Here is a 15,545-nt window from a genome sequence, read left to right on the forward strand (position 1 = left end):
TTGCATGAACAAGTCAAGCCAAATAAAGAGAATGCCATTCTTTTGGAAAATACTTGGACTTTGATTCGTCTCTAACAGGAGGAGAGTTTTACAGCTTTGAGGATGTCCCTAAGAATATCTCTCTATGTTCAGTTTATTAGTTGTTACTGCTTGCTACAAATACTAGGGAGGCTAAGGTTAAACAATCAAGATAAATAATAGGAACAAAATGAAGTTCAACAAGGTCCAAGTAGAAATTTTGCAGAGAAAACAGAACAAATGCTTTTATGTGTAAAATGGCAGACTAATTTAGTCTTTCTTTTATTTATTTTTTTATTACAAGGGAGGGAGGGCAGCACCAGAAATGGTCAGAAAAGGTAGAAGAGGGGTTGTGGTTGTGGTGGTTGTTTTTAAATACTAAGATAGTATAGAGCAATCCTAGATACACAGTGGATCATCTGCTGCATCCAAAGCCCTGCCAGCTTGTTTTGGTCAGGGTATGATGTAGGGGTGGTCTTTTCTTCTGCATCCATTCTGTGTGTTTTTCTGAATTAATTACACAAGTTCCTGGACTTGTATGGTTTTAGGACCTTATTTGGGACATGTTGGGGGAGAACAAGGGGGACATAGAATGCTGCAGATGCACAGCTTGCCCTGACAGCCCCATTCCTGGTCCCACTACAGCTGGTGAGGCTTCTGGGTGCATCTTTCTCCAGTTGTGAAAAGGTCATTCCTCTGTATCCTGAACTGATCTCCCAGGGATTCCTCCCTAATAGTGCAATCCTATGCAGGCCTCTTCAGAAGTATGCCACATTGAGTTGAACAGGACTTACTCCCCGGTAAGTGTGTAAAGGATTTCAGCTAAATAGCCTAACATGTTTCATCAAATGCCCATTAGGAGTGTTAGCTGCAGGTTCTTCAATATCAAAAAGATGTTCCCCAAGTTAGATAGCACAGCATGTGCCTCAAGAACAACTGAGTACAAAGTAATGCTTTTCAGAGCTATTTTGGAGTTATAGGGGATTGTAAACCATACCTGAAACAGCAATGTTATGCCAGGAGCAAGTGACATCTTGTTTTTTCTCTATAATCTGTTGTAATGTCATGTTTTGAGACAGTAATCTGAAATTTGGAACTTTTGAGTTAACCAATGAGAGGGCAGATTTGAATGGGAGAGGAAAAGAACCTTGGATAAAGAGGAGTTGGGAAAAGACAGTTGAAGAGAGAAGGAAGCAGGTGAGAGAGATGATGAAGCAGAGCTGTGTGGGAAACCAAAGGCATGTGAGCTGAACCACATACCACATCAAAGTGTAATCCTATGCATGCTACAGACTTGAAACTTAGAGCTGTAGACATAGGTTAATTTACAACCCATGCATAGGACCAGGCCGTAAAATACAATGGGAAATATGAATTTGATAGTGTTGGACCTGCACTGCATAGAGCAGGGTTGAAATTATTATTCAGTTCATTGGGTGACCTTGGCAATTCACTAGTTCTCACCTAATCCACTTCACTGGACTGTGACGATAAAATGACATATCTCAATTTATACCATTGTGAGCTTGAAAGAAGGGTGGAATACAAATGTGAGAAATGCATACGAGTCATTTTTTCATATCTTGTACCACACAAGCCTCTTACAACCTTTTTAAAGCAGATAATTTATAAGGTGAACTGATCTGTGGACCTCCAAGTCTTCATGTATTGCTCTTTTGAGCATATATTGTGTGGAGACAAAACTGACCTGTGAATCAGCCCAATTATGTAATGATGATGTCCCTGTCCTCAGGCTTAGAATTTAACAGATAAAGCACAAACGGGATTGGGGGTAGGAAAAACAAACGCAGGCACTAGTTTTGGGTTACAATATGGCACTGCCCCCTGAGCATATGGACCTCCTGCCAAGGGCTACTCACAGTTCAAAAACAGCCTTGGCAGGCCTCCACAAAATAGCTTTGCGTCCTAGAAGTGGCTGTAATACAGCTGGAAATTATTTCTTTTGCAGGGTGGGGCTTTCTGGGGCCTTGCTGAAATGTCCTGGTGTCTCATCACTCCTACCATGGCAGGAAAGATTGGGGAAGCCTACATAAATAACACCCCCACTCTAAGAGCAGATGTTCTTCTAGGGTAGCCAGGTGTCCTACTTTACAGAGGACAGTCCTCTATTTTAAGGTCGGTTAGAAGATAGCCCTCTCTTTGAAGGTCTGTCCAGTCCAAGTCAGGTTTAAAGATAATGAACCATAAGAAGGAAAAGAGCAGGAAGGGGCCTTGAAGTTGTCTATGAACAGTTAGTAACATCTGGACAACAGTCTGAGCAGGCACAAAAAGGTTTCCTGATCTTCCCCACTGCATTTCCCCTGCTACTGTATTTCTATTTAAATTATAGTAATTATTTCTAAATGTGGATTTTTTCTAAATGTTCTTTTGTCCCTTATTTTTTTGGCACTGCATGTCCTCCTTTTAGGGTGACCATATGACCGGATTTGCCCGGGTTTTTGATGGCAAGTTCAGGAGGGGGAAGGGAAATCCGGATTTTTTTTTCAAATAGCTGCTCTAATGGGAATTAACAAAAATGCTTATAACTCCGTCATTTTTTAAGATAAAGACATGAAACTTGGCACAATGGTAGCTCTTAGGAAGGGCTTTAGTCAAACCAAATTTGAAATGGATCTGTTCATCCATTGATTTTTTAGGAATTTTTTAAAAATTGAGGTTTTAAAATTATTATTTTTAAATTGTCATTTTTAAAGCTAAAGAGATGAAACTTTGCACCATGAAAGGATTTAGGTAGAGCTTTAGCCACACCAAATTTGAAACAGATCCGTTCATCCATTGATTTTTTAGGAATTTTTTAAAAATGAGGTTTTAAAATTATTATTTTTTAAACTGTCATTTTTAAAGATAAAGAGCTGAAAGTTGGCACCATGATAGCTTTTAGGTAGAGCTTTAGCCATGCCAAATTTGAAACAGATCTGGAGCCAGTAGCAAACCCTGTTAACAACAACAGCAGCTTGCAATGAGTGAAGATACAGTCAGAAAATATATTTGAGGGAAGGGGAGAATGTAACACACAGAGTATAGCAAAAGCTTCAAAGTACAGCAAAACCTACAAAAGTAGGAGTGAGTGAAGTTAATTTCAGATACATTGAATCTCTCACTTGTTCTTTATTTCAGTGATTTTAACATTAAGATGTTATGTAGAACAGATTTGTCTTAAATGTGTGCTGTAAAATCAGACATGTGACCAAGGCTATGTTCGGGTGGGCACACCCCCTTGGTACTGGACACGCCCCCTTGGGGGCGGCCATGTTGTCCTCCTTTGTGGTTTCCAAAATATGGTCACCCTATTGTTGATATGTAATTGGCCAAGCTTCTTCCTCACAAAAAAAGTAGTTAAACAGTCAGATCTTTCTGTCAGAGTACATATATGCACTTGTCTGTGCAGGCATTCTCTGCTTCATTCGCAATTCAGTTGCTAATGAAAATCACAAAGTTTCTTTAGCATTTTCTGTTAATTAAAATTGTATATTTTCTGTACAATATTCCACAAAGCATATCAATAACTTGCTTATATAAATGAGTTTATTGGAATATCTGCATTCTATAGTTTGACTGAAATCAACTTTTTTACTTCAAAACACTAGTCTGTGTTATCAAATATAGTTAATCATTAAGCCGCTTAATCAGGACATTTGACTCGGCAGATTGTTGAAAGGGCATTTCTGCGAGCAGAGTTTGAAGAGGGAAAGAAAATGGTTCTCAAAGATTTATAAAATTGTATATTAAATAAGGGAATGAATGATGTAGCCTACGTACACTGACAGAAGACAATCAAATTTGGTTTTTGGGTTGTTAAAAAAATTCTTTTAGGATTAACTTCTTTCGTTTTTAGGATGCTGGAGAAGTTAGACATCAGAATTTTGCTTTTAATTCTTTCATTGCTAACAAACATCAAGAGTACAAAGATGTTGTCAGGACAGAAAAAGTGTGGTGATCCAGAATGCGAAAGTAAGTACAAAGGTCTTTGTTTTATGTAAGCCTTTTCAAATCTATTTTAAATACAATGAAAAACTATAGAACAGAGTACTGCAAGAAATTAATTTGAAAACACAGTATATGATCTTAAGAAATGCTTGTTAAAATAGTAGCCTTACAGGAGGTTGATCTGTGTATTTTCAACACTGGGAATTATTTCTAGGAAGCCATTTGGTAGGGCTGCGGTGCAGCATAAGTGAAAGAGCAAAGTTCAGTAGAAAGGCTTGCTAGCAAAACTTAGGACTACAACCTCAGATTTGTCCCGGTATTTAAAAATCTCAAACCTTATGACATGGCATGATTGATGGTATTTAATTCATTTTATTTTTATAGAAAAATTGCTGGTGTCCACCAAATTTACACCATACAATAGAATCTATTTGCCTTTCTGAGGCACAATCTATACTTCTGCTTTAAAATGGTTTATAACAGGACTGACAACTGTTGGGCCCAGGACACACTCCATATACAGGAAAGCTGAGTTCCCACAGACTCTGAGTTGTTAGCATTTTCTCAAATAAAGTCCAGTGAAGATTCATCTCTGGCAGGCCTGGGAGAATCTCCTCCCACACTTCCTGTGTTGGCTGCTACATTTCTAGTCCTGTTTCTTCTGGTTCAGAATCTGATTTCGATTGACAGCCTGAAACTCCTTCCCCCACACTAAGGGGAACAGGCCTGATCATGACAGTGCCATGGTAATATGGTTTTTGAGAAAGTGGGTAGATGTTTACTGCAGTGCCAAATATACACCATCTTAATGCACAATCTGATATCTAATAAGTCAAAGAAATAATTTAAATGGTGGGCCAGTATTGGGGAATCCATCGTGATTTTACATATGGCAACATATTAAAGTGAAATAGAACAGATCATTCAATAACAGGTTTGTAAACAATTGGACTGTCTGTTCTCGTATACACAAGATTTTATTATTTTTAATTATTGTTTAAATGCATTTCTTAGCTGCCTTTAAAGATTGCAGTACTCCCAAGGTGGCGTCCAATATAAAACATACAATTTTATCAATATAACAAATTCGTAAAATAATAATTTTAAAAACCAGTTTAATCAGAGCAAGTGGGAGGGGCTATAGCTCAGTGTGGTAGAGCACATGCTTTGCATGCAGAAGGTCCCAGATTCAATCCCCAGATTCTCCAGGTAGGACAAGGAAAGAATCCTGCCTAAAACCCTGGAAAGATGCTGCCAGTCAGTGTCAATAGTACTGGGCTAGATGGACCAAGGTTCTGACTCAGTATAAGGCAGCTTATGTTCTTATGTTTCCAAGCAACAAAAGTTTACACTTGTATTCTGCAATAATCTCAAGCTATTGCCACATTCCAGTTCTATACTCATAATCATCAACATGTATTAGGTGGCAATACGACTTCATCCATAACCATTAAATGAAAGGCTAAGGTGGGGAAAATCCACCTTTAAGGATTTTGTTGAGACTGATAGGTTAAAGAAGGGGCAACTATTCCACTTAAGCCAGTGATGTTGACTTGTTAGCCTTGTATGTAGCAGAGACAACACCCCATGTCCCAGATCATCCTAGAGCTTCAAGTATGAAAGTTTAAATTTAGACCAATAAATCTGTTGGCCATCAGCTGGCAGAGATACGGTTTCAACATCTAAAGTTTCAGTTACCTCTGACTCTATATTATTTGCATAAAATTATTATGAAGAAGATACAGTGGAGCCACAAAGACAAAAGAGCGTAAAAGGAATAAGATAGTTTGAGGTGTCATTATTGACACAATAGGTGCAGTAAGAGAGACAGAAAGCTCCATCCGACAAGTGTTTTATTGCACGCTCGTTACTGGGCAATCACGGATTTTTTGCAGGTCTGCCACATTATGTTGTCTGCCTCCTACGTGCCTTCCGCCCCTTCTGGCCTTCCTTGCACCACAAGAAAAACTACAGAAAGTCCAAAATATTTTTAAAACTGGAAGTTGCTGCTCTCTCTTGCTGTGTGCAGGAGAAGCAGCATGATTAGAGCGCCGAACTGAATGGGTCTTGTGCTTGTTGTTTACTTCCTGTTTTGAAACAGGAAGTAACTGAGCAACGAAACCAGGAGTGGAGAAGCAACGGTAGGGAGCATGTTTTCCCACATGTGATGGAGCCCACAAAGACAAATAAGGAAGAAAGAGACGAAGGTTTTATCACATGCTTGTTACTGCCCATTCACGGTTTTACGCAGGTCCTTTTGACGATAATGTCCGCCTCCCACACGCCTCCCGCTCCTTCTGGCCTTCTTTCCACAACAAATAAGACCCCGGTAAATCCGTTTTTGTCTTTTTAAGGAAGCGAAATGTGCTGTCATTTCCTGCTGTGTGCAGGAAAAGCAAAGCCATCAAAACGCCCACTCAATGGGCCATATGGTCTTTGTTTACTTCCTCTTTCTTCCCTGTGTAAAGAAAGAGAAAGGGGGGGGAGCAATGGTAAGGAAACTCAATCCCCACCCCCGCCAGGATCTCTTCTCGATCCACCCAGAGTGCAGGACACGGAATAACGGGCTCAAGTTAAAGGAAGCCAGATTCCAGCTGGACATCAGGAAAAACTTCCTGACTGTTAGAGCAGTACAGCAATGGAATCTGTTACCTAGGGAGGTTGTGGGCTCTCCCACACTAGAGGCATTCAAGAGGAAGCTGGACAACCATCTGTCAGGGATGCTTTAGGGTGGATTCCTGCATTGAGCAGGGGGTTGGACTCGATGGCCTTGTAGACCCCTTCCAACTCTGCTATTCTACTATTCTATGATTCTATGATGATGCTCAAGGTAACTGAAAAGTAGCAAAGAGGCAGCTAAAGAGTGGCTGAGGGAAACAGCAGAGAAATAAAAGCAATAAAGGAGGCTAAAGAGGTGGAGAGAGCAAAAAGGTAGCAGGAAGCAACAAAGAGAAGGAAATATGAATAGGCACATACCCTTCAATATTTCTCAGGTGAAAATTGGGTCAAGTCTGCGTGCAACATTAGTACACCGTAATCTGTCTTCATTGGCCACTGATCCCTGGTATGATCATGTTACACATACAGACACCAGCAGCTTAGTTTATATGTGATACCAAACACACTGAGCCTGCATGGATACATTTGTTAAAACATCCAGTGTCAGGCCTTAGTTTGTCTGGAAATGCAAGATTTAGTGCTTGTGTGAATATGAGCTTTAAAAGCTCTGTTGCTCTCCCTCTCCAGCACTGGAGTACAAATCTGCTCTGGTTTGGGGAACTGATGATAAAACAAAAAAGGACAAATAGTATACTCTCTCTCACAGTAAAGCTGTCCCCCAATTCATTCCTTATTTCTGAGCTTGATATTACATGACTGTTTTTGAATCGGAAACTACTGCAAACTGGTTGGAGTATATGTTCACGGTCTAGATAAATCGTTCGTTCTGTGTTCAATTTGCTTGGCTTTGCACACCTTGATTAATAATATCACAATGTTCTTCAAATGTGCCCTCTGTTTGTTTTTACATTTATCTAGCCTCAATGAGCAGAGTGCTTACCATTAAAGACTATATAGGGCCTGACTGCCGCTATCTGAACTTCAAAATTGGGGAAGAGATAATGGTATACTTCAAACTTTCCAGGAAGAGGGAGGATTTGTGGGCAGGAAGTGTAAGTATTTGGATTTATTTATTTAATGTACTGCCCAATAGTCAAGGCTCTCTGGGCAATTCACAATGAAAACCATAAAATACAAATATTTTAAAAGACAAATCAATGGACACCACAAGATTGGTATGTGGGTGTACCTTATGTTGTATATGTCTTAAAGAAACAGCAGATATGTATCTCTATGTTCTTAGATGTCATTTAATCCCAGTTTTTAAATAAAAAAGAAATGCAGTTAAATTCACCTTAAAATGCATTGCAAGGTTGGTTCTTATAGCCTTATAGGCTTGATGATCCTTATTTCATCAGTGTTTTAACTATGTAAGCAAGTACACCTTCATTAGTCCAGAATATAATGTCTTTTGAACTTAGTTAAAATCAAGCATTATTGCAGATAATGCATTCTTTAGTACTGTTTTTCCCAACCTAGTGCTCTCTGGTTGTGTTGGACTACAACTCCTGTCAACCATGCTGGCTGGAAATGGTGGAAGTTGTAGTCCAACACAGCTAGAGGGTTGGTTCAGTGTTTTGCTGCAGAGCAAATGATCACAGTACAGCATAAGTCCCTTTAATTTACATTATTATGGGTAAGGATGATTCCTGGAGTATCACTTTCAATTGTATTGTTGACACTGACTAGCAGTAGCGCTCGATCTTTCCAGCCCTACCTGGAGATGCCAGGGATTGTACCTGACACCTTTTGCGACTGGAGAAGGAACCCATGAAATAAAGACACGGGCACCAGAGCTTTGGGATAAACTAGGGCTTCTTTATTAATAAGGGAAATTCACCCATCCCCTGGATCTGCGTGTGAAAGTGCGGGAATCTGTTAGGTCCTTTTCTCAGGCATCTAGCCTGCCATTAAGGGTTAGCCAGCCCACATCTGCGATGCTGCAGGGTTTTAAGGGAATGTAGGATTGAAGAAGAGCCATGAAGACACCTGCATAGACTCTCAGGATCAGCATGTGCAGGACACATGTGTTCTATATCTTCAACCTCTGGGTCATTGCAGTCAGTAGCTCATCTCAGGAGGCCATTAACAACATGCTCATAAACTTTTGGCTTTAATACCATGCAATTATACAAAATATAACTCAGCAGGGGAGTTGTAATTTTTTTTTCATGTGTTAATCATGTGGCAGACAGTGACATTTTTAAAGTAATATTTTCTGTTAAAATTCCACATCAGAGATGTAATTTAACATTGAGAATGCACACCCAGTATTCCATCAGTTTGAGTAATGTGAACTGGTACATTTCTGTGCCATTTTATTGGCATCTAAGTAATACCCTGGTTTCCAGTTAAATTAAACAGAATTAGCCACTTTGGAGCAGGATAAGACCATTGTTACATACAGTAGTGCTCAAATGATAGTTAAAAGCTTGTTAAAAATATTATTAAACATTATTTTTATTTATTTGCTTTTGGTTTATGGTTTTTATGATTTAATTATTATTTTGTATTTTATATGCATTGTTATTGTTAGCCACCTTGAGCAGTATTGTTAGTGGGAAGTAAGATATAGATTTGATCAATAACAAACATTGAAACATACAAGAGTAATTTTAATAATATGTAGCATAATACATATGTAAAGTTCTACCATTATACTTTTAAGAAGTGAGAGATAAAATTTTGTGAGGCCAGATAAGAGTTTTTATTACAAATGCAGAGATTCATTTCATGACTGTGGTTGTTTTCAAGCATTTTAAAGTGCAAATGCACAGTATGTTTTAAATAATAAAAAGCAAAATGTTCCATTCTTATAGAAAGGTACAGATTTTGGATATTTCCCAATGGATGCTGTCAAGACTGAAGACGTTTTTATTACAAAAGAAGTAGAAGTGCCAACGAAGGTAAATTAATATATTGCTATCGACATCTTACGTTCTTTGTAGATGCTACAAATAAGTGTGTGTTTGGCTTGTTTTCTGTTCTTATTACATCTTCTTTTTTCCATCTGTACACCATCTTGGTGGGTTTCAGAAAGGTGATATAGAAACAACTTAAATCAGGGGTGGGCAGCTTATGGCCCTCCAGATACTATTGGACTGCAACTCCCATAAGTCCTAGCCAGCATATGATGAGAGATTGTGGGAGTGAGGAACAAAGGAAGTAGCCCTATACTGCAGTGGAGGGGGGGAGTTAAAGCAAATTTTCCAGTTGCACATATGCCCAACCGCCCCACCCAAGCCAAACATATTATTTCTCTCTCACAACTGAACAGATTATCACCAACACTATTAGCACCTTAAACTTAAAGACAGATTGACAGGGCCATACTGATACTCAGGAAGGACAACAGACCAAGAGAAGTACACCACTGGTTGTCACTGACAGCCCCCAATTGAAACTACTGCAACAGATCATCAGTGAACTCCAACCCATCATCAGCACAGACACTTCTCTCACACTCTTTACTACAGCTGTCTATAAAAAATCACATATGTAGTGATAATTTACTTCACGTATGTTCTTATTTTTAGGAAACGGATTTCCTTTGTTTTGATGGAGGGGAATACGTCTTTGAAAATGAGGACAGCATACTTAATCATCATGACAAAGAAAATGAAGATATGTTTCTACAAAGAGATGAAAAAGACTCAGAATTTAAAATTCCTGAAGATGAGGTCCTAAAACCGACAGGTATTTCTTTGCCAAAGGAATATAAAAAACCATTTCTTGACAATTATGAATTTGACAGCAAATCCAAAGACCTGAATAATCTGGAAGTTACAAGCTATGGTGATTCAGAAACTGGAGATGGCAAGACTGTACAAGGTGAGACTATTGAGCAAGAAGACCAAATTAGTCAGTCTCTGAAACCAGCTCCAGCTAAGCCTACCTGGATTATTTCTGGTATTGCAGGTTGGTTTGGTTTGGAAAGCAAAGAAAATGAGGAGGCAGCTAGCAAAATCTCACAGACTACAGAAGAAATTACATTCAGGCGCAGAAAAATAGCAATATCTGATGACAGTGACTTTAAAAAACTAAATGAAGAGGGTGAAATTGAGACAGCAACCTCTGGCTGGTTTCAAAGTACTGTGACAGATTTGCTGCATTTTGGAGGTGAAAAATCAGGACTTGATTTGCTGTACAAGGAAGATTATCCCGAAATCCATGACAGCTCCATCACTGCTAGGAATGCTGACCGTCATGGCAGTACTACATTATCAGAAACGAGAAAAGAAGGGGAAAGTGATCCTGAACAACCTAAATCAAGTTGGTTTGATCTGGAGTTAAGTGATGTTTTAACTTTTGGGTATGCTAAAGACAATCAAATCAAAGAAAAGTTTGCAGGCGGAGAAGCAGCAGATCAAAATGAAGAACCGTCACCTCCAAGTGCACAGTCAACTTTAATGGATGAAGGCTTGAGAAAACAAGCAGATGAATCAATGCTCCATGAAGAACTAGAGAAATATGATAAAAGAACTCCAAAGCAAATAGTTAAATCAACATTTCACAAAGAACAACACAAAGAAAATTATGATCAAGAAACCCCAGGCACAGTTGTTGAAAAAACAAAGGAACATACAGATTTAGATGCAGCAGTTTCCTCTTTCTCCGCTGAGCATGTTGATGAAATACTCAAGTCTTCCTATGCAGAACAGGATTCAGTATCAGGCAATAAAGTTATGGAAAATGGTAACATTAAAGCTATAACGAAGGAGTCAGAAAGAACAAATGGCCAGTCAGGTTGGTATGAAAGTGTGTATAGTAGCATAATTGATTTTAATAGGGTCTCATCAGATAATCAACCAGGGCATGAGTCTGTAGCTATTCAGGGTTCACAGGAAACAGTTGTAGATCAGCTTCTACCTTCTGATAGTATAGGTCAAGGTTTTGATCCAACAGATATCCAAACTACAAGGGAAGAGAACCAGGGGAGTCCTCAGTCTTTCTTTTCTATTAGTTATTTTACAAATGTACTGAATTTTCAGGGCTTCATATCTAAAGGAAACACAAATGTACAAGATACACAAAAGGATGTAAAGTCTAGAGAGGAAACCATCCAGTCTAAAAAGGGTGATGAAATATTACACATAGATAAAGAAAGTAAAGAACAGTTGCTACTAAATCAAAATGTTATTGAAAAGGTGTCAGAAAACAGGTATGTTGATTCTTCACAGGAAAATGTCTTGCTGTCTTCTTTAGCAGCAAAAAGTAATGAAGGAAGTAGGGAAACAATTAAGGATAGTGAATTAGCCAAAGATAATACACCACATATTCCATCAGTAAAATCTAAATTAGAACAGAGACACTCTTATGATCAGTTTATACAAATAACAAAGTATGGAAAACCTAAGGTCAGTATCTCAGAGCATTTGGAAATAAAAGGTCATTCCCAGATAGAAGATAAAAATATTGTGTATATTCTGAAGACCAAACAACCTGCACCTTTAGAGCCAGTTGATTCAATAGAACAAAAAGATTATACTAGTGAAGACATCTATTCCCATGAGAAACCTGAACCATACGATGAGAAAGTTGGACTAAATAAGATAGAACAAGTAAAGAATTCACTTTTGCAGTCCTCAGAAATGTATCTAGAGAGGAAATCAAAAGTAGAAATGACTGAAAGAATAGAAGATGAAGAAGACGGAAATAACCTGGTAACACATAAAAAAGTATTGAAAGAACATTCAGATAATTTTTCACAATCAAGGGACAATCCAGGTGAAGATGAAATCATTCTTGATGAATCAGATGAAAATAATCCAGTTATACAGGGGACCAGAGAACAAATGTTATCAGAAGAGTCCCAGATAATGGAAAACAATGTAGTAGAAGAAATGGGTAGGAAGCCCGATGGCAAAAATAGCCAGGTAGATTTTAATAAGTATTCCTCCACTAATACAGACATTAAAGCAAATGTGTTTTGTAATCAAAGAGAGGAGGAAGGAGGAGTTTCTCCACATGCCCAGAATGCAGATCACTTCCCATTTCCTTCCAGTTACTCTCAAGATATAGATTTAACATCAACCTGGGCCATGCTGGCTGGGGACTATGGAACACATATGGAAGCTACCAATTTGGGGAAGGCTGATTTAAAGGATGCCACTAATTCTGAAGAAAAGCCCAAAACATTTGAAAATCCTCAGTGCCTCCCTCCCTTTAGCCACTATAAATATCTGCTTAGCTTTCAAAGTTTTGCAGACAAAAGTAAGAATTATTTCCAAAGAATGAACTCCAAGTATGAAAACAGCCAGTCTAAAAGTAGTGTTGAATTACTACTGAGAAACAAAGAGGTAGGAGAGAAAAAACAATCTCAACTGAAAAAGGACAAAGAAGAAACCGTGAAGGAAGTTTTTCCTGACAAAGATATTTTGTTACCTTCATCAGCAATGCAAAACAACACAGAAGGTGAAAATGTAATAAAAGATGTTCAGTTACTAACAAATATGTATCTGGCGTCATCTGAAGAATATTCACCAGAGCACATAATAGATTCCTTGTTCAATAATCAAAAGCTCAAGGAAAAATGTACTGAGAACAAAGAAGAATTTACTAAAACAAAAGATAACAAATCATTTTTATGGGAACAACAACATAAAGCACCAGATTTAAAATTTAATGTACAAAGGTCATCACAACAATACAAGACTATTAAGAGAGATTCCAGATCTAGCAAACAGAATGGTAATATCAAAAAACGTTTAATCGCAAAGGTTTTAGATGGGAGTAGTCATACATCGGTCACAGGTTACACTGATGTTATGAAGAGAGTTCACATTTCAGATTCATTGTGTTGTTTGCAAATGCCTTCAGAAAAACATATAAACAATGTTATAGAGGAAGATGATGTTATAAATTCTTATGAAGAAAATGAAATTGCTGATGTGAAAAGTATAAAAAGTATTTCACCTGATGCCATCAAATATTATTTTCCTATAAATAATGAAGATGAGTTGAACAAAGGTGTAATCACTAAAGAAGATATGAAACTGTTTTCTCAAAAAAGAACAAAAGAACAAATGCATTTTTCACAGCACGTCTCAGAACCTAGTCAGGGGAAACAAGGATGTGATAATCAAGATACAGAAAATGATTCAAACAAACAAACAAAAGAAAAGGTTGCAAATATATTAAAAAAACAAGAACTGTCACCAGTGGCTGCATCTCAGGAAGTGTTTCAAAGTGAAAAGGATTTTTCTGGGCCTACCAGACATGATTCTTTCACCTATGATATGCAAATAAAAGACTCTCAGGACCCACAAGGTGAACAAAACACTGAAGAAGAACACCATTCAAAAACAAGTGAAGAACATTTTGATAAGGCTCAAGTTAGTGATTCTTCATTAACAGCAAAGTTTATTTATGATGATGGTCTGCAAGAACAAACTATCTTATCTTATCCCAGTTCTGGCACTTTTTCTAAGAAAAGTACGTATTCACCTCAAATGCTTGCAAGTTTGACATGTCAGAAGGAAGATAAACAAGAGTTAAGAAGTGAACATGAAATCTCATCTTCCCAACCTGAGTTCTCCGAGGGTAAGGACAGCAATATCATAAACTTAGGGCCTGAAAAAAAGTGTAGAAATCAGATGGTACAAGGTATAAAAAAACATTTAAAAGCTGATTTAGAAATCGAGAGATCTAGAAACTCAGTTCAGCATAAACAAATAGATTGCATTCTAAATACTGAAGATACTAAATCTGAATATCAGCAGACAATAGTGTATGGAACACCAAAATCACCTGAATTAACATCTCATGAAAGAAGTGAAGATAGTTTAGAGAAAACTACCTATAATAGTGTACTTCAGAATCAGCACGGTGTAGTTGAAAATACTCCTGGTGAAAATTCAACACTGCACCTAGAAGTGCAAAGTAACATATTAGATGCTGATCATAATGTTAGTCCTAGCAAACTTTTTTCACATGATATTCCCCATCATCTTGAGGCTGTGGATCTTCATATGGATCACATACCTCCACATACTAAAGATGGCTTGGACACACACCATTTAGCTATGGATTCCAATGATGAAACATTTGCACAAGACGGAATTACTCTTCTGCCCAAAAAACTAAATTATGTGGGGAAAATAGCTTATTTGGGGCATGCAAGTGATAGCCGAGAAAGAGGCCCAAAAGGTCTAGAAAGTGAGAAAGAAACAGAACAGAAGAACATGGATGGCAGAAAGGACACAACAGGGGAAGGAGGTGTTGAGAGTAATATTTTTGGTGAAACAGGGTTTCTTGGAGAGTTACTTCAAACTACAAAAGATAAAGATAATCAAAATATTATTGTAAACCAGATTAAGATCAAGAGGTGGGAGGAGGTTGTAGTGGGAAGTGAATCTGAACAAGACAAAAGTGAAGTTCAGAGCACAAAAGCTATTCATTATTTAGATAACATTAAAATGATGGAACAAGAGTCTCAAGGGGAAACATACAGCCACACCGAGGAAAAATCTATTACTTCAGACTCAAGAAATTACAACCAAAAAGATGACACACCTGTCATTCATAAGGCAGAGTCTGTTTTCCATGAAACAGTTCAAAATGGGAAATTGATAACTGATACAGAGTTCGACTTGAAAGAAACCAGTGGCTTCAGAGGATTCCAGGAACATTATTTAAAGCTAGTTGAAGAACCAAGATGGATTCTACAAGCAAATATGTGTGAAAGACATGAGCTGCAGCAACTGGAGCACAAGTTTGAAAAGCTTCACCATGACATCACCACTTTTTCATGTGAAGACATTTACAAGGAAAGGAAGCAAGCGGCCACTTCAGTGGAACATGCCAATAAATTAAATATTGGGCGAGAGAAGTGTTTGACGGAGAAAATGAATTTACTGCCAGAGCTACAAGGTCTTATGATGGACATCAGAAACATGTGTGAAGTTCAAAAGGCAGAATCAGGTACTAGACCACTGTTTGATAATGAAAGTTAACAAAAC

General features: G+C 38.0%; 1 protein-coding gene across 5 annotated transcripts in view; it reads left to right on the forward strand.

The window, feature by feature from the left end:
- Positions 1-3,703: 3,703 nt before the first annotated feature.
- The window catches only part of MIA2 (MIA SH3 domain ER export factor 2), a 61,379-nt gene continuing 49,537 nt past the window's right edge, over positions 3,704-15,545 (forward strand). For 3 of the 5 annotated variants that reach the window (XM_063117834.1, XM_063117835.1, XM_063117836.1), the window contains exons 1-4: positions 3,704-3,990; positions 7,504-7,637; positions 9,405-9,491; positions 10,122-15,507. In XM_063117834.1, the coding sequence (XP_062973904.1) occupies positions 3,876-3,990; positions 7,504-7,637; positions 9,405-9,491; positions 10,122-15,507 (5,722 nt within the window). In that variant the 5' untranslated portion in view covers positions 3,704-3,875. The remainder of the gene's footprint in view (positions 3,991-7,503; positions 7,638-9,404; positions 9,492-10,121; positions 15,508-15,545) is intronic. The other 2 variants (XM_063117838.1, XM_063117839.1) reach the window with 1 other exon arrangement.

This window comes from Elgaria multicarinata, chromosome 2 (genome assembly GCF_023053635.1).
Source record: "Elgaria multicarinata webbii isolate HBS135686 ecotype San Diego chromosome 2, rElgMul1.1.pri, whole genome shotgun sequence".
NCBI lineage: Eukaryota > Metazoa > Chordata > Lepidosauria > Squamata > Anguidae > Elgaria > Elgaria multicarinata.